Source organism: Lissotriton vulgaris, chromosome 2_1 (genome assembly GCF_964263255.1).
Source record: "Lissotriton vulgaris chromosome 2_1, aLisVul1.2, whole genome shotgun sequence".
In the NCBI taxonomy this organism is placed as follows: Eukaryota; Metazoa; Chordata; class Amphibia; order Caudata; family Salamandridae; genus Lissotriton; species Lissotriton vulgaris.
Window position 1 is genome coordinate 1,849,585,642 of NC_141687.1, and position 22,325 is coordinate 1,849,607,966.

The 22,325-nt window shown below is 45.9% G+C and overlaps 1 protein-coding gene across 1 annotated transcript in view; it reads right to left on the reverse strand.

Annotated features, from left to right (window-relative positions):
• Positions 1-22,325, reverse strand: part of CLN6 (CLN6 transmembrane ER protein) — an 83,792-nt gene that overhangs the window by 30,759 nt on the left and 30,708 nt on the right. The window contains exons 5-6 of the mRNA XM_086958014.1: positions 21,999-22,054; positions 19,174-19,296 (exon numbers count right to left, since the gene is read on the reverse strand). Coding sequence (XP_086814140.1) covers positions 19,174-19,296; positions 21,999-22,054 — 179 coding nt within the window. The remainder of the gene's footprint in view (positions 1-19,173; positions 19,297-21,998; positions 22,055-22,325) is intronic.

Consider the following 22,325-nt stretch of genomic DNA (forward strand, 5'->3'; position numbering starts at 1 on the left):
AAGTGTTTTATGTTTGTTCAGGTGCACTGTTCTGTTGATGCATTCTTGTTTAGAATAGATGCTTGCAACAATGACTCTGAGGTGTCAATAGCACAGAATTTCTTTGTAAATCTCGGTCATTTTTGTGTTGCTTTAATAATTTTGTTGTACCCTTTACATTCATAGTATATACATTTGATTCATGAAGAATTCCCACCCGTGTTCATCAGTATCTTTTGTAAATCGTTTGGGAAGAAATTGTAAACTGAATTAGAAATTATTTAACTACAGGTTACTGGCTGGAATCTTGATATATCACTGCATGAATTGTTTGACTGAGTGTGCTCAAGTGAATCCCTTGAAGGCAATTTTACCTGTTGACATTGAACTCTGGCACTTACATGCATCAATAGATGACGCTGCTCCAAGGGAACTAAGATACTAGATCGACCGGATCCCTGCCCCTAGGCTCTGCAGGTCTCCACAACTGCCCACCAAATGCAGAGGAGTTCCGATTAGTTACTGCTGGCCTGTCCCACACTTTTCTGAGTTGTTAACCTAATCAGGGAGATCGGACAAGAAAAACGACATTCCAGAAGTCCCGTGACAAATGATCACTCAAGTGATCAAGTGATCAAATGATCACTCAAGTGACGTGGTTATTTGACCAATAGCCTTGTATATCTTCTTTACCCCAGTTGCTGATCCATCCCTTAATTAGACGCCCACGGGTATTCGCCGCGCTCTACAAATGTCAATAAATAAAAAAATAAAAAAAGTACGTAGAAGGGGTTGGTAAAGGCCTAAATGATGTACGGTTTCTTCTATTGTCCACAGTGAAAATATGGCTGGCTGTTGCCATTATAAACAAGTGTTTGGATAAACATATGGAACGCAATCTAATTTCTACATAAAGAATGTGCAGGGCATGTTTTTGCAAGAAACCAACCTTCATAGCTAAAGATGAAAAAGCAAATGCATATTTCTATGTGATAAGACAGATTTTATGTTGTGCAGCCCAGCAAATCCCACATCAGCTCCCGGCAAATTTCTGGCCAAACCCAGTGGATAAGCTATTGATACCATCTGAGGTTGTACATAATCAGGGAGTAATAATTGATGATAGGTTGAGTTTAGAAACTAAAGTAAATAAAACGATAGGGACTAGTTTTTCCCTAATGAGAGTACTAAGGAAGATACTCCCAATGCTGCCAATTTCAACTAGGGCACAAATAGTGAGGAGTGTTGTTTTGGGCTGGCTGGATTATTGCAATGCCCTTCTGCTGAAGGCTCCAAAATACCTGATCGAGAGACATCAGAAGTCAGACAATTGCGGCCAAACTATACCTTATGAAACCACGGGGATCATCAGCCTCCCTGGCTCTCAGTACTTCACTGGCTCCCCGTGCTACAGAGGATCCGGTTTAAATGCCACTGTATTGTTTTTAAAGCCTTACACGGTCTAGGGCCCAAACCTTTGCAGAGTACATTTAAATGGCATGTTCCTAGCAGAAGTTTGCAATCACCCTCAGCCAGTGCTTAATTTGTGCCGGTGCTTTCCGGTGCTCAGCACCGGCACTTATTTTACCGGGCCAGGTCTATATAATTTTTCTCTGAGTCCTGGCCCGGTAATTATTCAAAGTAAATTCCTGCTCTCCTTAAGTGGCTGCCTGCCTATGTCCTCAGAGGTCCCACCCTGATCCAGGCATATTGACGAAGGAGCGTCTGCATTTCGTTAGCGATGTCACTCACGTCGCTTGATTTTCACGGATATTTCCGGCCGTTGGAGAGTGGCTGAGGGCAGGCTGTTGGCTGAGTTGGCGGTGGCAAGGCAGGCTGGAAGTGTGCAGGACTGCCAGTAAACATTTTACTTTATTCCAGCAGAAGTGAATACGTACAAGCGAGCGCCCGCTTTCAACACAGGTATTTCAATTTATATATTTTACTTGCTTCAAAAAATGACAAGCCCTACTCCAAAAATAAATAACCGGCACTAAGGCACGTTTTACTCTCCTGCCTCCCATGCTGACTGAGGGCCTGCGATTCAGATTTATGGCCTTGTAAGATCCAGATGATGGTTGCCAGAGGCTGCTTTCTGCTTTGTTTGAGTTTTGGTATAGTTAGCAAGATTCCATGAAAGACTAATGGTTACTAATGATTAGACACTTTGTGATACTACTTGTTGTACCTTTCTGTTATATTTCTTGTTTCCAAACCTAGGAGGAGCATGGAAATATGATAATTGGGATTGAAAGATTTAATCATGACAATAATAAAATAAGTTCCCTTGAATTAAAATGTAATACCAATTCACAGCAGTATCGAACCCTTGGCATACTGTGTTGTCCCTCATCTAGATTGTCATTGTGCTACCTCTGTTTCTGTGAATGATCTCATTTGATGGAAATTTTAGTGTCCTTGGATCGCCTTTTAAAATTGATTCTACTTTCGGGACCCATTACAGCACGGAAGGGCCCTCCTTGAGACAGATGAAAAGAAAGCCTTAACTTTCAATAATAAATGTCCCCTTGGAGCAACGTGAGTGAATAAGATTCTGTAAACCCTGCATACTTGCTGTTTGTTAAGAAAGTGCCCTCTGCTTACCCGTACACTCTCTCCAGGCGCCCCTCTGGCCTCATGCCAGAGGCTGCTTTCTTTGAGTTTATTATAGTTTGGATTTGCTAGCATTTAGCAGGTTTCCATTAAAAAAGAAATCTTTCGAAGATTTATTTGGCTGCCCTGCCTTTCTGAAATTAAAAAAGAGTGTGTAGCATGCGATTCTATCAGATTCAGCACTGATCTAGAGCTCACTGTAATGGTGCATTCAAAGTGCTCATGGCTCACCACTAACTATGGTGTGCACTTGCTGCTCTGCACTCGTTATTCCAAGTCAGTTTTTGTTGGTTGGTGCCTTACATGTTTTTTTGGGTGGCTTACAAACGTTGAAAGCTTATTTCTATGCCTTTAGGCTATGTTTATCCAAACAACGATGATTGAATGCACACCATTCTAATTTCTTTATTCTATGTTGCTTGAAACTAATTTGACTCTTGTGTGCAGCCTGGGCTTGCATGCTCTGCGCCTGTAACACGCATGTATGATATCAACAAAACTGGAAAGTTTGTATAGTGTAATTATAGATGCCTCGTCAATCGTTTGCACCCAGGACAGTTTAAGCAGAATAAACACCTGATGTTGCATGTAAAGTGATTTGGTAACATCACTTCCACAAATGGTAATTCACGTTTAGAGTTATGGACTAACAGACTTTCATTGCAGATCCTCATTGCCTGTATATAAATGCTTTTTCATCAACACACGATCAGTGCTATCTAGAACATCTCAATTAAAAAAATATTATGTGGTATAACAAAAACTTTGGAAATCGTAGCTATTAGAAAGTTGTTGGAAGGGCGGACCATAGGATTTGATGAGGCTGGCATTTTTGAATACACAGGTTCTTGAATGTGTAGTTAGAAGCCAGGGGTTAATTTGTAGGTGTAGGTCACAGAGGGATAGGATGTAGTGATTTATGAGACTTGTATTTTTCTTGAGAGCACGTGGACCGGAATGGGCAGGAAGAAGCATTTGGTTAATCAGCAGGGTAATAGTACGGTGTGGCCATGCTGAGTGAGCTACAAAGGGGATGATCACATGATAGATGCAAATTGAGCACTCTCACGCAGAAAATGTGGAAGGTCAAGTCAAGTCAAGTCAAAAACATTTATATAGCGCACTACATACCCAGAGGGTTTCAAGGCCCTTAGGAAGGGGAGGTGGGTTATTTGTCAAATATCCACGTTTTAAGCTGCTTTCTGAACGCTAGGTGATTCTGGGTGAGGCGAAGGTAAGCGGGGAGTGAGTTCCATGTTTTGGCAGCCAGGTATGAGAAGGATCTGCCTCCCATGGTGGTCTTGTTGATGCGAGGTACAGTGGCGAAGGCTAGGCTGGTAGAGCGAAGTTGGCGGGAGGGGGTGTAGAAGGACAGTCGAGAGTTGAGGCAGTCTGGTCCGATGTCGTAGAGTGATTTGTGTGCGTGGGTGAGCAGTCGGAAAGTGATCCTCTTATTGACGGGGAGCCAGTGGAGGTCTTTAAGGTGACCAGAGATGTGTTCGTTGCGTGGGATGTCTAAAATGAGCCTGGCTGAGGCGTTTTGGATTCGTTGTAGTTTCTTCTGGAGTTTAGCGGTGGTACCTGCGTAGAGGGTGTTTCCGTAGTCCAGTCGGCTCGTGACTAGAGCGTGGGTGACTGTTTTCCTTGTTTCGGAGGGGATCCAGCGAAATGTTTTTCTGAGCATGCGAAGAATGTTAAAGCAGGAAGAGGATACGGCGCTGACTTGTCTGTTCATTGAGAGTGAAGAATCCAGGATGACGCCAAGGTTCCGTGCGTGGTCTGTCGGGATGGGTGCGTTTCCAAGGGCTTCCGGCCACCAGGAGTCGTCCCATGCAGAGGGGGATTTACCTAGGATGAGGACTTCTGTTTTGTCTGAGTTCAGTTTCAGACGGCTTTGTTTCATCCATTCGGCGACTTCTTTCATTCCTTCGTGTAGGTTAGTTTTAGCGGTGCTGGGGTCATTGGTGAGAGATAGGATCAGTTGAGTGTCATCCGCGTAGGAGATGATGTTGAGGTTGTGTTGGCGGGCGATGGTCGCGAGGGGGCTCATGTATACGTTGAAGAGGGTGGGACTGAGTGAGGATCCTTGTGGTACGCCGCAGATGATTTCAGAGGCCTCGGACTTGAATGGTGGGAGGCGGACTCTCTGGGTTCTTCCGGTGAGGAACGAGGTGATCCATTCCAGTGCCTTTCCTTGGATTCCGATGTTACTGAGGCGTTGTAAAAGGGTGCTGTGGCAGACTGTGTCGAAGGCTGCAGAGAGGTCGAGGAGGATGAGGGCGACTGTGTCTCCATTGTCCAGTAGAGTTCGAATGTCATCTGTTGCTGCGATGAGGGCGGTCTCAGTGCTGTGTTTGGCTCGGAAGCCAGATTGTGAGGAGTCGAGTGATTTGTTGGCTTAGAGGAAGGCGGCGAGCTGGATGTTGACAGCTTTCTCGATGACTTTGGCCGGGAATGGAAGAAGCGAGATGGGGCGGTAGTTTTTGAGTTCGGTGGGGTCTGCTGTTGGTTTTTTCAGAAGGGCGGTGAGTTCCGCGTGTTTCCAGTCTTCTGGGAAGGTGGCGGAGTTGAAGGAGCAGTTGATGACGTCTCGGAGGTGCGGAGCTATGACGGAGTCTGCTTTGTTGAAGATGTGGTGAGGACATGGGTCTGTGGGGGATCCTGAGTGGATGGAATTCATCAGGCGGATGGTGTCCTCAGTGGAGATTGGGTTCCAGGCGTTAAGGGTGTTAACGGGGGGAAGATGGTGAGTTGATGGTAGGGTGGGTTGGATTCCGGGTTGGTTGTCAAAGCTGTTGTGGATGTCGGCAATCTTGCTGTGGAAAAAAGAGGCTAGGGAATCGCAGAGGGTTTGAGAGGGGGTGATGTCGTTGGAGTTGGCCGAGGGGTTGGAAAATTCCTTTACGATGTTGAAAAGTTCCTTGCTGTTGTGGGCGTTGTTGTCAAGTCGATCTTTGAATGCTGTTTTCTTGGCTTTTCGGATCAGTTGGTGGTGAGTACGGATGGCGTTTTTGAAGGCGTCCTTGTTGCTGGTGGATGGGTCTTTTTTCCAGGCCTTTTCAAGGGAGCGGCACAGTTTCTTGGATTTCTTGAGGTCGTCGTTGAACCATGAGGTCTTCTTGCTGCCAGGTTTGCTTTGACGTTTTTTCAATGGTGCTAAGGTGTCGGCGGTGTTGGATAACCAAAGGGTGAGGTTGGAGGCGGCTTCGTTGGCGTTAGAAGAGAGGGCTGGGGAGGATTGAAGGAGTGATGTGGAGATCTGTTCTGTAGTGATTTTGTTCCAGTTTCTTTGTAGAGTTGGTTGGACGTGGATGATGGGTTTCGGCTTGTTGTAGGTGAAGTGAACGCAGCTGTGGTCAGTCCAGAGGAGATCTGTAGTGTGGCTGAAGGAGACATGGTTGCTGGAGGTGAAGATGGGGTCGAGAGTGTGACCTGCGATGTGGGTGGGGGAAGTGACCAGTTGTTTGAGTCCGAGGTTGGCGAGGTTGTCTAAGAGGGTGGCGGTATTGCGGTCGTTGATCTTTTCAAGGTGGAAGTTGAGGTCTCCTAGAAGGATGTAGTCTTTGGAGGGGAGCGCGTGTGGGGTGATGAAGTCCGTGATGTCTTCACTGAATTTAGCGCGTGGTCCTGGTGGTCTGTAGAGGAGGGTGCCTCTGAGTGTGGTCTTGGGGTCGATGTGGATCTGGAAGTGAAGGTGTTCGGAGTTGGCGAGGTTGGCATCAGAGCTGGTTGAAATGCGGATAGTTTTCTTATGGACGATAGCGATTCCTCCTCCTGTGTGGTCGGTGCGATCCTTGCGTGTGATCTTATAGTCATCAGGGATAGCGATGGCGATGTCAGGGGCGGAGGAAGCGTTCATCCATGTTTCCGTTAGGAAGGCGACGTCAGGAGAGATGGTGTCTAGTAGGTTCCAAAGGTCAATGGCGTGCCTGTGGATCGAGCGGGTGTTGAGAAGGATGCATTCTAGGTGGTTGGGGTCGGGAATCTGTGGTGTTGTTCTAGCGGAGATGTTGTCGGTGCCGCTAAATTTGCAGAAGGAGCAGGAGAACGGTCCATGGGTGCGTCCAGGAGCGGCTTGGACGCATTTGGGGGCGCGACCGGGGTTGAGGGCTAGGAGGGTGGCTGCATCGTAGGTAACGCGAGGGGCAGGGGTTGGAGTTAATGCACTGTGAAATGGAGAATGCAGGTACACACGAAAGCTCAGTTCATTTTGGTTGTGGCTATGTCTGTTATTACTATAGAGTCAGTTTTTAATAAGTTGATTGTGAACAAAATGGATGTGATCGCACTGCCCAAGTACTCAGTCAGAGTGCATGCGAACATGGATGTAGAAGATAGAAGGAGGGCACTCATTGGGAGAGTTTCTAAATATGTTTTTATGGGCATATTTTGGATGAGTATAAGCACGTTCTTGAGAGGGACAATGGAAGGATGTCTTGGACAGCGCAGCTGTGCATTGATGAGACAGGCCAAGAATGATACAGCCTTGTCACCCATCAACTATACATATTTAATTATTCTATATTTAATAAAGCAGTGGTGTACTCTTTTCTTACTCTTCCCCAGTATCTTCCTCCCATTTACACCTTACCCCTTTCCTTCTCTCCATTCTTCATTCACTTTCTGCCCTACGCACACGTTTCCTCTTAATCACCACCACCCCTCATTAGCTGCTTTTAATTTTTCACCTTCTCATCTTTCTCTTCCACTTTCTTTTCACAAAGTACCTGCTGTCTGCTCTTCTTCCCCGTTTCCTCTTTCCTTTTTTCATTCTCATCATGTTCCACTCCAGTCTTGCACTCCCTATCTCTGCTTTCTTCACTTCTCTTCACATTCATTGTCTACCGTATCTATCTTTGCCTCCAGACCTCTCCTCCTTCCTCATTCTCCCTTTTAATTTTTCCTTCTTGCTCATTACTTTGTATCCACTCCAGGAATCTGTGTTTGTTCTCAGGGTCAAGAATTTAAATCTTGGTGCTGTAACTCAGTCTTTCATATATTTGAGGTCGATAAAATTTGTGCCAGTGAGCTGGGTAACATTTTAAATGCCCCTTTTGGTGAATATGTGCTTTACAAACATACATGGTATGTTAAGGATACAAATGTATTTCAATCTTTTGTTTTTTAATTTCTATGCAATATTACACTGTCATTATCCTCTCTCTCTTGACCCAGTACCTTTCATACTCCTATTCATTTCCCGGACCTCCTTTCTTTCCTTTGTCTCATCTTTTTCTTTTCCCTTTTTCTTCCTCAGCACCTCGAGCCATGCCTGCTATACCCTCTTGCTTCTTGCTTCCTTACACCCTCATTCCATTCTTACTTCCTTACACCCACATTCCATTCTTGCTTCCTTACACACTATTCCATTCTTGCTTCCTTACACCCTCATTCATTCCCCTTACTTCCTTCCTGGGTACATTTAATCCTCCTTCCTCCAGTCTTTCCTTACTCTTTTTCCTGCTCCTTCCGTCACCTCTTCTTCAATTTCTTCCTTTCTCAACCATTCCTTATGCTTATCTTACTCCTTTCCTTTCTACTTTCTTTTCATCCATCACACATAATTCACTTCCTTTCTCCCTCTATTCCTTCATTTCCTCCTTTCACATTCTTTTCTTATTCCCTCCTTCTTTCATCCAATGCTCATATATATCAACACTCCGACGGGAAGACCGAGAGGACGCCTCTGAGAAGGACGGCTGGAAGCACTGAAGTCAGACAAAAGTCAAAGTAGGTCCTTCCACCTCCGCCCTCCCAAGGAGCATGTAGGATAAAATATAGGGACACTCACCAGCTAAGCGGAGCAGTTGAGCCATCGGGCAGTGAAGCCGTGAGGTGAACGGCAGTATCGGCGGGACGCGCTGAGAGCAAGCGCACTACAGCCCCCAGCAGCACCAGGGGTGACGCGCTCGTGACGCGAGAGGAGCGCCAGGCGGCGCTGAAAGGGAGACGCCGCCGGGAGCCTCGCGGAGCAGCGTTTCATTTTCCAGGACACTCACCAGCTAAGCGGAGCAGTTGAGCCATCGGGCAGTGAAGCCGTGAGGTGAACGGCAGTATCGGCGGGACGCGCTGGGGGCAAGCGCACGACAGCCCCCAGCAGCACCAGGGGTGACGCGCTCGTGACGCGAGAGGAGCGCCAGGCGGCGCTGAAAGGGAGACGCCGCCGGGAGCCTCGCGGAGCAGCGTTTAATTTTCCAGGACACTCACCAGCTAAGCGGAGCAGTTGAGCCATCGGGCAGTGAAGCCGTGAGGTGAACGGCAGTATCGGCGGGACGCGCTGAGAGCAAGCGCACTACAGCCCCCAGCAGCACCAGGGGTGACGCGCTCGTGACGCGAGAGGAGCGCCAGGCGGCGCTGAAAGGGAGACGCCGCCGGGAGCCTCGCGGAGCAGCGTTTCATTTTCCAGGACACTCACCAGCTAAGCGGAGCAGTTGAGCCATCGGGCAGTGAAGCCGTGAGGTGAACGGCAGTATCGGCGGGACGCGCTGAGGGCAAGCGCACTACAGCCCCCAGCAGCACCAGGGGTGACGCGCTCGTGACGCGAGAGGAGCGCCAGGCGGCGCTGAAAGGGAGACGCCGCCGGGAGCCTCGCGGAGCAGCGTTTCATTTTCCAGGACACTCACCAGCTAAGCGGAGCAGTTGAGCCATCGGGCAGTGAAGCCGTGAGGTGAACGGCAGTATCGGCGGGACGCGCTGAGAGCAAGCGCACTACAGCCCCCAGCAGCACCAGGGGTGACGCGCTCGTGACGCGAGAGGAGCGCCAGGCGGCGCTGAAAGGGAGACGCCGCCGGGAGCCTCGCGGAGCAGCGTTTCATTTTCCAGGACACTCACCAGCTAAGCGGAGCAGTTGAGCCATCGGGCAGTGAAGCTGTGAGGTGAACGGCGGGACGCGCTGAGAGCAAGCGCACTACAGCCCCCAGCAGCACCAGGGGTGACGCGCTCGTGACGCGAGAGGAGCGCCAGGCGGCGCTGAAAGGGAGACGCCGCCGGGAGCCTCGCGGAGCAGCGTTTCATTTTCCAGGACACTCACCAGCTAAGCGGAGCAGTTGAGCCATCGGGCAGTGAAGCCGTGAGGTGAACGGCAGTATCGGCGGGACGCGCTGAGAGCAAGCGCACTACAGCCCCCAGCAGCACCAGGGGTGCCGCGCTCGTGACGCGAGAGGAGCGCCAGGCGGCGCTGAAAGGGAGACGCCGCCGGGAGCCTCGCGGAGCAGCGTTTCATTTTCCAGGACACTCACCAGCTAAGCAGAGCAGTTGAGCCATCGGGCAGTGAAGCCGTGAGGTGAACGGCAGTATCGGCGGGACGCGCTGAGAGCAAGCGCACTACAGCCCCCAGCAGCACCAGGGGTGACGCGCTCGTGACGCGAGAGGAGCGCCAGGCGGCGCTGAAAGGGAGACGCCGCCGGGAGCCTCGCGGAGCAGCGTTTCATTTTCCAGGACACTCACCAGCTAAGCGGAGCAGTTGAGCCATCGGGCAGTGAAGCCTTGAGGTGAACGGCAGTATCGGCGGGACGCGCTGAGAGCAAGCGCACTACAGCCCCCAGCAGCACCAGGGGTGACGCGCTCGTGACGCGAGAGGAGCGCCAGGCGGCGCTGAAAGGGAGACGCCGCCGGGAGCCTCGCGGAGCAGCGTTTCATTTTCCAGGACACTCACCAGCTAAGCGGAGCAGTTGAGCCATCGGGCAGTGAAGCCGTGAGGTGAACGGCAGTATCGGCGGGACGCGCTGAGAGCAAGCGCACTACAGCCCCCAGCAGCACCAGGGGTGACGCGCTCGTGACGCGAGAGGAGCGCCAGGCGGCGCTGAAAGGGAGACGCCGCCGGGAGCCTCGCGGAGCAGCGTTTCATTTTCCAGGACACTCACCAGCTAAGCGGAGCAGTTGAGCCATCGGGCAGTGAAGCCGTGAGGTGAACGGCAGTATCGGCGGGACGCGCTGAGAGCAAGCGCACTACAGCCCCCAGCAGCACCAGGGGTGACGCGCTCGTGACGCGAGAGGAGCGCCAGGCGGCGCTGAAAGGGAGACGCCCCCACTCGCCTCGCGAGTCGCGCGCGGGAGAAGCCCGGGACAAGGGCGGGACAGTCTTAGACAGTCCTAGACTGGCCGAGACTGGACTGGGCAACCCCCCTAACATCTGCAACCCAAGCAAGTAAGAAAATTCCCTTTCTACTAACTCCTCTGTGCAATGTCATTGAGAAAGGTTTACTGCTTGCTTCTAATCTAAATTAACTGATACCCACGTCTCAGCAAAGCAACAAGTGACTACCGCTAAAGACTACACAGCACCCTGCATTTATTATTATTCAGTTACGTAGTAGGTCTGGTGAGTAGGTGTGGAAGTGTACTATTCTCCTCTACACTGGGCAAATCAACAACATAGCCCTCAACATGTCTAAAAAAATAACTAAAAAACAGCCACCTGCTAATACCAAGCCCATAGAAAACTATATGCTCCAAGTCGTAGCTAAAATAAACAACGAAAGAAGACAATCATTAGGATTAAGTCAGTCGCCTAATCTACAGTTACTAAGCCCAACCCAAAGTCCTCAACACTCAGGTTCTTTAGCACCTGATGACTCCATTAACTTAATAGACATTACGGTTCATCCAACTTCAAATCTGGATGACCAGAATAGTCTTATGCTGGATGATGTAGTAAATACAGTGCCACCAGATCAAGAAATCAACACTGACCTCGAACATGAGACCCTGGCGCATAATACTGACGAACTGTCATCCCCTGAGCAGGAAACTCGACCTTCGAGAAAGCATAGAAAAACCCAGCAAAGGCGGATGGGGTTACGCTCAGGAAATAGGAGGAAAAAAGCTACTCCAACAGGAAAAAATAAGGCAAAAATCTCTGATGATGGCGATAATAATGTTCTTGATAAAAGTTACCACGACAAAAGCTATAATGAGGACGATTTACTTCAGAAAATAGCGGACATTATTGACTCCAAAATCAAAACCATCATTAAGCCTTTAATCGCCAAGATCGACAAATTGAATGCGGAGGTAAGAAAGATGAGTGGTCTTCAAACTAAAGCTGTGGAAGGGGTTGAGATGGTTAATACCTTAGTGACACAAATGGCGAAACCAACTGAACCTAAGGCGAGGAGCTCTATAGAAAAAGAGAGCAGTCCAACGCTCCCTGGAAGCCCAGCCCGAAATGAATCACACCCTACCAACCGACCTTTGAATACTGCTGGGGTACCAGGGCAAACAGGTATTGCGCCAATAAACTGTCAGGAAACAGATCCCCTTCAATTTATTGAAGAAGCCTCCCCAGTTGTTCTGGTCCTGGCTAATGTTCCCCCGCCAACGGATGTACAAACTGAAACGCCAGCATCTTTGTCTAGTAAGGCACTCTATTGGCTAACAAACAACATGCAAATGGCACCGGGAGGAAAACACCAACTTGCATCCGAAATTAAATCCGTAAAGAGGGTTGCGTGGATTGGAAATCGACCGAAAAGATTCAAGGGAGACTGCGTTATAGTGACTTTTTCCCATCCAGGTGTTTTGCCCAATCTCTTAAACCATATCTACCCCCCCCCCCCCCCCCCCCCAAAGAAGAGCAGGATCTGTTGTTCCTCTTACCTTACAATTTTGAGAAATAACAGAGGTCCAAGGGCTCCCCTTAATGAATGGGGCATGGTTTTAGGCAATAGATATGAAGCCTTATCAGGACTAAATGACTGTGATTGACTGGGCAATAGTTCTGAAAAATTTTCAATTCCTTCTGGTGATCATGCTGCCAGGGAAATGGTTACCCAGCCAAACACTGGATTAACTGATGTTTTGATTAATGTAACCAATATACAGGATGAACTTGGTACTATGAATAATGCTTACCATTGTAATGAATGTTTCAAACATGCTGATAATAATGATATAAATGAGTTAAATGAAAATTTATCGCATGAATTAGCTGTTATAGATAATAACACAAGTGAATATGATCTTACCCAGCAACAGTGTGAAGGCCAAACTGGTAGTATCAAATCTACCATTGACAATATCAATGTACAATGCACTTTAATGTCCTGGAATGTTGCAGGGTTAAAAAATAAGATTCTATCACAGGACTTGCTAACTTTCCTGGATTCAAAGGACATAATCCTTTTACAGGAGACTTGGCAGTTAGAACCAGATCCAATCCAGGGATATTTACATTATTTCATTCCAGCTACCCCGAGTCTAAGGGGAAGGGCAAAAGGTGGTTTGGTAACATGGATTAAGCAGAATAACGATTATTCAGTGTTACAAATAGATACCAACAGTTCTGATATACTATTGGTCAAATTACAGCGACCGCCCAGTAGGGATCTTTTTATTTTTAACATCTACTCAAGGGGCCTACCGGGTGGCAAACCCACTAAGGCGGTTGATCTGTTGGACACCCTATCAAAACAATACTGTTTGAATGCCGACATTATTATTGGTGGTGATTTTAATTGTTGTTTTGAACCACTTGATAATCAGGATGTAGACCTCACTACCGAAGAGGACTTCATCTGGGAAATCCCTCAGCTTTCCTTGATACCCATTAAAAAATGGTCTGAGGCTGCCTTACAGTTAAAAGTACTATGTGTCGAGTCTGGGCTGCGGGCCACTAATGGAAGAACATTATCAGATAAGCAGGGTGCCCCTACCTTCTCTAACGGAATTACACATAGTCGTATTGATTACATCTTGACTAACAAAGAGAATTGGGTTAATGTTCTTGACATGTGGATCGAGTCAAGGGTGGAAAGTGACCATGACCCATTGATTTTAACTTTTAAATTGTTTGATCTGATGACAAAAGAGGGAGTGAGGGAAAATGTTCAAATAAACCTCTTAAATGATCAAAGACACATCAGATGGGCAACTTGTGTAGCCAATGAGGAAAGCATAATAGCTATGAGGGATTTAAAAACCCAGGCCATCCAAGAAGTTCGGGGTATAACTGACAAAAATACCCCGATAGCTGAAATTAGCAGGATCCATGATGAATTTTTTAACAAGTTAAAACCGTTTTTTGTTAAGAAAGCTAAGAAGAAGCCACGTAGACCAATAAGAAAGGAGGATCAGTGGTATGATAAAACCTGTAGGACTGCCTATAGGCTCCTGTCAGATGCTGTAAAAACTAGAGATAAAACCAAGATAAGGGAGGCCCGAGTTATGTATAAAAAAGTGCAAATTATTGCAAAAAGGGATTGGGAGGAAGGCTACTGGAGGGATCTCCTCGAAGCCAGTAGGGAAAGATCCATGACACCCTTCTGGAATATTGTTAAATGGGGAAGGGGGGCAAATAGAGGAGAACCCATGAATTATGTGTCACCAGAAGCCTGGGTATCCCATTATGCTACTCAGTTTGCCGCTGAGGATGAAGGTGAAGAGGAGTGTCTAGCCCTAGTAGATACTTTAACGAGCCCCTTACTCTTCTCCAAAGATGATGTCCTAAAAACTCTGAACAATATACCTAAAGCCAGAGCTCCGGGCTTAGACTTTATCCCTGCAGACTTGTTTATGCACGACAAGGATTTATGGGCCACCTATATCCAGCTGTTAGCCAATGCTATTGCAAAGGGCTCGCCTATCCCTGAGACCTGGAAAGGAGCCGAGATTATCCCCATCTTTAAAAAGGGGGCATGCTCGGATCCAGGCAACTATAGGCCCATCAGCCTGATTGCATGTATACAAAAAGTAGTGGCAAGGTTATTATTACAGCGAATACATGGGTGGATAGATGACCACGACATACTCTCACCCCTGCAGGCTGGTTTTCGCAGCCATACCAGCACCATTGACCAAGTTTTTAGATTTGTTTTATTGTACTGGCGCACAGTTTTACTAGGGGGCGGGATGCTTTTTGCGGCTTTTGTTGATTTAAAATCAGCTTTTGATTTAGTTCCCCGCCATAAGTTGTGGAATATCCTACATGATCAGGGTATCCCAAAAGAAATCCTGTCCTTACTGATTAGAATGCATGAAAATAATTTTGCACAAGTACGGTGGAATCAGCAGGTTAGTGCCACTGAGAAGTTCCCCATTGCGAGGGGAGTACGCCAAGGATGCGTACTCGCACCAATGCTTTTTTCGTTATACATCAACAGGGTGATCAGTTATTTTGAACATCAGCCCACAGATGCCCCAAGGTTGGCAGGAAGACTGATCCCCCTGTTGATGTTTGCGGATGATACCCTGCTGATATCAAAGACCCAGCAGGGACTCCAAAGGGCCATTAGGGTTTTTGAAGCATTTTGCACTGACCATGGACTTGTAATTAATACAAGCAAAACAAAATGTATGGTTATGCACAAGCGGAAACACATTAGAGGTAGAGTTACTATGGATGGGGTCCAGCTTGAACAGACCCAGGTCTTTAAGTACCTCGGTATTAATTTGTCCTACAATCTAGATTGGAAACAGCACACAAATGAGCTAGATACAAAACATGCACAACTCGCAGGAGTCCTCACAAAGGAGCTTTTTTCATCTCATACCAAACCAATTAGACCTGTCCTAAAAATTTATAACGCTAAGGTTGGAGCAGCAGTTCTTTACGGAGCTGAACTCTGGGGGTCCAGTAATCTTACCAAGTTGACGGTAGCACAGAACAAATTTCTCCGCAACATTACTGGTTTACCGATGTCAACCCCACTGATACCTTTAAACTATGATTTAGGATTTTATAGTTTTAGGGACATGACCAGGTACAGAATCGTGGCCTACTGGAGAAGGTTATGGGTAACCCCAGAACTCTCCCAGTATGCCCAAGGCTTCCTAGAGGTGAGAACCCTGGATATTGGCTGTAAGATAGTCTGGATGAAAGAGGTTAAACTTTTATATAGGGCACTGGGTTTATCCCAATTGTGGGATGATCCCCTAAATAATGTATTTCCACCTAAAAAGACACTCCGTGAACTTTATTGGAGCATGTTAGAGATTAAGTGTTTCAGGAATCCCATTGACCGCTCCTTTACATACGATTACCTGGAGCTCAAGCACTCACCGGCCCTCGAATCCTATTGGGATTGGATCACAGTCCCAGGGGACCGGAAGAGGTACCATCAGCTGAGGGTGGGGACACTACCTCTAAATGCCCTAATAGTGAAATGGAATAAGGTACAAACCCCAAGGTGCCCCTTTTGTCCGGATCATAATGAAAACATCGGACATGTGTTGTTTGCCTGTCCTGAATATGGAATGCCCAGACGCTCATGGCTTAAACCAATTTGCATTCAGTTAGGTTTAAGAACGGCAAACGAGGCTGTTAGGATCTTAAGAACAGATACCTCTCAGCCCGTTGTTATAGCTATGGCAAAATTTCTCCACCGGATGTGGATAATTCGGGCACGTAAAATGTGTTTGGAATAAATTTAGGATTGTTATTGTCTGTTGTACTGTCTGCGATTATTTGAACTGCTAATCAGTATTATTTAATGATAAACTATGCAAACCATATAAGTAATTGTTACTTTCTTTTCTTACCCTTGCTTTTTGGCATTAATGAACTTAGCTTTCTAAATTTTACTGTTTTTGGTATTTTAATAGATATTTTAAGATCATCTAAAGATGTAAATAGGATATTTTAAGATCATGTAAAAATGTAAATAGGATGAGATAGGAAGACGTTTTTATTTTGTTTATTTATTGTATTAAATCACTGTGGATCCTGTATACTTGTGGGGCTGGGGGGAGGGGGTGGGACAAAAACAACACATTTTTTGTAAAATGTCTTTTATGATTGAAACATATCGAATAAAGACTAATTAAAGTAAAGTATCAACACTCCAGTACTCTACTTCCTGCCTGCATTTGTTGCTGCCTTCTTTAATGTATTCCTTCCTGCACCGTTCCTTTCTTTTAAACAGCACACTTTAATTTGCAAAGGTACCTCTCAGTACTCTAATGACCGTTCCTGCAGCTGCATTTTGAGATTTATACACATTCTCCAATTTGAGTTCACTTTTACGTTGTTGTCATGGACTTCCCAGATATTACATTATGTTAAGTTATATTTGAGTTGTAGAAAAACTAATCACCCAAGAGGGTATCCAGGCACTTGGGCAGGTGTGAGGTCACAGAGGCGCTTATGTGAAGAGCCAGGTCTTCAGCTTCTTGCGGATCTCAAGATGTGAGGAGGGGGCTATGGTGTGTAGAGGCTTGTGGTTGTGGGTGGAACCGATAAAGGAAGTGGGTGCAGCCTCTTGCAGAAGTCTCTGGCGGAAGTGGGTGGAGCCGGTAAAGTAGGTGTGGCCTCCTAAAAAATATTTGAGCACCTGCACTTAATATTTTACAAATTAAGCACTGCCCTCAGCTAAACTAATAAAAGTACCTATGTTTAGAAGAATAAAACTGTGAGGAAGAGCTTTTAGTTCTACAGCTGCTCGGCTGTGGAATGCACTCCTGACCAGCCTCAGACAGATGGAAGATCTTCTGCAGTTTAGAAAGAAATTGAAGACCTGGCTCTATCCTAACAGTGATGTGTAGGCCCTCTTTCTATTAGTAGGTGCGATTTTCACTACAACATATGTGCGTGGTTTGAGTTAGTGTATATCAGAGCCAGGATGCCCGTGGGGTAACAGTGCGCTTTATAAATCTGCTTTACATTAACATTATGTAAGAAAATGGTACAAAAAAAGAAATTGAATTCCTACAAAGCAGTAATGTGCATGTGTGAGTGTGAATGTGTGAAAGGGAGTACTGAAGCACTTGAATGACACCCCTTCATTCAGGTCCACCTGCTAGATGGGCTGCCGCATGCTGCTTCTGGTCCTTTATGACTGTGTTCACGCACATATCTTGGTAGGACGTGCAGTGAGCACCCTCAATTCCTGGTTCGGAGGGCGAAGGGAGCTACCAATGACTGGTGCCTGCCGCCGCCCTTTTAAACCAATCGTAAAAACAAATGGTTTTAAAGTGTGTGCACTCACAGTGCTTTCCCTAAAGCAGTTTTCAAAATCAATCAAATATTTAAATGTGGTGTCAGAAACAACTGCAACACAAAAGCAACATTGGTAGCTTTTCAAAGACATATGTATGTGTGCAAGATTATGAAAATATTGTAATGTGGGCATTGGTGGACTACAAGGGAAAGCATACACACAAGAAAAAGTGAATTAAAGAAAAATTTGCACAACAGCAGACATTGCCGAGATAGCTTCTGCAGAGACAAAGCATGGCACTTACATTGCCAATCGTACACGTATCTTATTTGAAAATGACTAGGATAAATGGTACAATATGTCAGAACAGCAATACATGGGTATTGCCAGAATTAGAGTGTTCACATAGTATGAAGGAAGTTTGCTTGTTTGCTTCTGGTCCAAGTCTCTTTTGTGTAGCCGAAAGGCTGGAAAAGCAAAAGAACTGTAAATTGTAACAAAACATATCGTACACAAATAAATTTTTTGAACGGAGATCTTATTGTTCTTTTATCAGTGTATACTGATGTGTGTGGTTAAATCTAGGTGAAAACACTGCACACTGGGCCGTTCCTCTTTGCCTTACACTGATTTTCAGTGACTGGCTGCATGTGATCAAATTCACCATTTGGATACATTTTTCAAAAATTGTTCTTGCAGTGGGTGAATCTCCCCACACTCTCCTTTTTAAGTTATCGTTTGCTTGACCATTATACTCGGGTTTAAAATTTCCACTCAACACATTTAAAATCCACCAGCCGCCACTGGTATGGCAGCTGATAATGCATGGCAGCAGAGATCAAAGTGCATTAAAAAAGTATAGGGACTTTGATGCCGAGTACAATAGGGGTAGGGTAAGAGGCAGGGCGAAAAATAAAAAAATGCTTTTTAATTATTTTCTTGGTTTTTCACCTACAGGTAATTATAAATAGAATAAAAAATGCAAGTTTCAGAAAGCCCCATCCAAGCAGCAAATGATTAGAACACATGTTGCAATTGCAAACAAACTTCAAAACTTGACTGTTGTGAAGATGACCCTATGACTATCCCAAAGACAATTGAAGATTGACGCATCTGCACCATAATTGAAAAAGTAATCTTCAGATTCGGCAGATGTGAATAAGTATCAGCAGGTCTCAGATGCTACTTTCCTACAAAACGTGTTCAGAGAGTTGGAAATAATCGGCATCAACCATTGTTGGGAGGATTGGGACTTTTAGGTCACTTCTGGCCAACTACGTCAGGTACAGATTACGGAATCAGATGTGCTTTGCACTAGAGTCTTGACCATCTCTATAAACTAGTGAATAGAGTATAAGCAAAACGTATTGCATAAAAACTTATGTGGAGGGGCCCAAAGTTTTGCAGTGATGGGATCAACTATTTGCAGCTCCCTTTTAGCTGGAAATGGTTTACAATATGTGCATATTAAATCAGAAGTCAATTGCAATGAACATTTGTGCACATAAAACTGCTAGTTCTCATTCACAAGGCCATTGCACTGAATTAAATGTGCAAATGCTTAGCTAGTTCAATAACATGACCCCCCCTAACATTCGTTTGAGATTAGTGCTGCCAAACAGACAAAGCTTTCCTCTTCCTAGTCTCAGAAGTTGTCCGGGTTTGTTACACCGGTACTAAGCTCCTCCATGGAAGCGGCTACACTCACCAGTAGTAGAGGCTGCTGGGTCCCACCAGAAGCCAGGCAGACACAGGCATTCGGCTCTCCTCCTTCACCCGAGTAAAGCAGCCAGTGAAGTAGATGAACAGTAAGAGGAAGAAAGGAATGTACCTGCAACAAGAAGAGAGAAGGATATGGGCAAAAAGCACTCAGTGAACAGGACAAAGCAAGAAATGTAGATCTCACCACGTTATACGATGTTACTAAAGTATACTCCTGCTCAGCAGGGGCTAATCTACACAGGCAATACACCACAGATCAGTGCTAGAGACAGGGCTAATGCACCACATTCCATTTTGTGTGATAAGCAGTACCGCACCCGACTTGCGACTGGCTCGGCCCCAACCCCTTCAGCCTTTCAGCGGCAGCAGTGGAAAGGGGAAATCTTGTGATTTTCCTGTAGGTCACTTGGTTTCGCTCTTGTAACGTCTACCTTGAGATAGTGTCCTCCTAGACAGCCCCTTCATACCTCGACCTGCCTCATGGTCTTTGCACTAGCTTTAGGTCTGGCCAAGGCTATGGCCCATTGTGTTCACTAACAGGCTTGGGAGGTAGTCTGTATACGATTAATAGCATACTCCAGTTTCGGCCGCCCACCTCCTCCAAGCTATCATGCATCCTCTGCATTCATGGCAGCAATGTAGGCCAGGGTTTCTATGCCAAGTGTTCTATGTTCTACCCTAGATTGTATGTTTTATACAATTTGGTTTTCAACCTCTGTATCGAGTACATTGCTGAATTTATATTAATTATTACTATTGTAATAACACTGGAATATTAGTTCAGTTATAGACAATGAAGTAGCAAAGGGCCTATATTGGCCGGTATAGGTCTCCTTAAGGCTCTGATGCGAGTCCAGCTCCTCCGAGATCAGTTTAGAATATCCATCACTCAGGTATGTTCTAAAAGCAATATAGTCCTTCTGCCTCTGCTACTGTGGCTGCAAAAGCCCTCTTCCTAGTCTTACATATCTCTGGGAGGAGGCTTTAATGAGTGAAATAGCATGAGGCAGCGGCTACAATGCGGCACTATTATTATGTAAAGCCTCCTGCAGATACAAACCACACATTTGGAAAGTATATAGATGCGGTGTTCTATCAGCTGGTGACTTGCTCGTAAATCCTAGTAAAGAATACGCGAATTCCACAAATTTTGCAGGGTTGAAAGCAGCAAGCATTAAAGGTATCAAGACGTGAGGATGAAGGGGGCAAACAGTGTCCCCAAATTACAAGTAGAAGAAAACGAAGGAAGGAAGGCTGGAGAAAATAGCATTGACACGGGGGGAGGGGGGGATAAAGTTTTAGGAGAGAGAGTTTAAAAGAACATAATCTGTGTCTTAGCAGTATTATTGCGGATAGCGAATCCGTGTAGTTTTGGACAGAAGAGAAACAGAAATGGTTTAGTTCAGGGGAGAGTCATAGGAAGTGAAGGCAGCAAATATTTGAATATTACCATCACTGCACAGACAAGATAAAACATAGTGGGAGGCAAAGAAAGCAAGAGAAATGATATCAATAGGAATGACAGGAGGGTCTTCTCGTCTTGCCCGAAACAGTCAAATGGGAGTGAATTCTCCCCATGGTGGAATGCTTTATTACCTGAGTGTCCTGGGCTGCAAGTCATCTTTTGCACCCTTGGTTCCGATACATTCTTTGGTATACTGTAACCTCTGCGTCCTATATAAGGGGAAGTGTATGCCATTCTTCCCCTGCAGTACTCCCCCACTTGGAAATATGTATTTTACATTTGTGAGGTAGCCTGGCTGAGTGCTCAGCGTGCGCTGTTGGTAGTTACACGGCTGGTGCCATGAATATTAGGGGCACCTTAATACACTTTACAAGGTGCACTTGTCATTTTCTGTTAAGCCACTGATCCTGTGCTCCAGCGCGTCTGGTGCCATCACTGCTACAATACATCCTGACCCCTCCTGTGCTACAGTGCATCCTGTACATCCTAAACCACAATGCACCCTGTACACACTGCAGGAGCGTCCCATGCAGGTAAGAGCGATGGTGCAGGGGACTCGACAGATGATGCAGAGGGAAAATTAAATAAATAATTAGTTTGCTCGTATCGGCCTCTGTTGAGTCCCCGGCCGAACCGCTCTTACCTGCACAAGCCGCTCCCGACACACTGACCTACAAGGCAATTTCACTCCCTGAATTAAAATGCACCCTGTGCACCCTAAGCACAATATATCGTGCACATTTGGTAGTACAATGTATCATGGACATCTGGAGCTATAAGGTGACCATTGTAATGTGATCGATGCACTCGAGCATCCTAAAAAGAAATGTATCCAAAAAATCCAGAGTTACAATGTTTCATGTGTATGAGTTGCATTCAATGTGCCCTCAAGTCCTAGAGGGCACATTGAATGCTGTAATTCACTCGAGCATCCTGTGCATCCTAAAATAAAATGTATCCAATGAATCCAGCGCTACAATGTTTCATATGTATGAGTTGCATTCAATGTGCCCTGAAGTCCTAGAGGGCACATTGAATGCTGTAATTCACTCGAGCATCCTGTGCATCCTAAAATTAAATGTATCCAATGAATCCAGCGCTACAATGTTTCATGTGTATGAGTAGCATTCAGTGTGCCCTCTAGGACTTTATCTATGATTTACCCTGTGTACTCTGAGCTACAATGTTTCCTCTGCTTGGATTCTTCTGGTGTATCTGCAACATTGGTGTATCCTGTGCATCCTCAGCTACACTGTATCCTGTACATCTCATTCATTCTCATCCAGCATTCCAGCGGGCGGGAGAGCTACTTGCCAAACAGAACAAACAGTGAGTTGGGTACTTACCACATGGAGTGGCCTAGGTACTCATCGTAATAGTACAGGAGCTCAAAGGAGTCGATCTGCAAACGAATAAGAAAGAGTCAAAGTTTCAGAGGGTAACTTGTGGTTTCTTCACTACAGAGCTGAAGACTTGGGTATTAAAACACTGCAATGATAAATGATACTATCACATATTTCAGTGGAACTATTTTATTTATTTATCAAGGGGGAACTAAGAAACCTTGCTTGGATCTGAACCTGTGACTGCACGTTACATAGATCTCTTCATTAGACTTTACACCCATTCAGCTATCTTTTTGACTTATTTGTGATTTTCTATAGCAGGGTCAG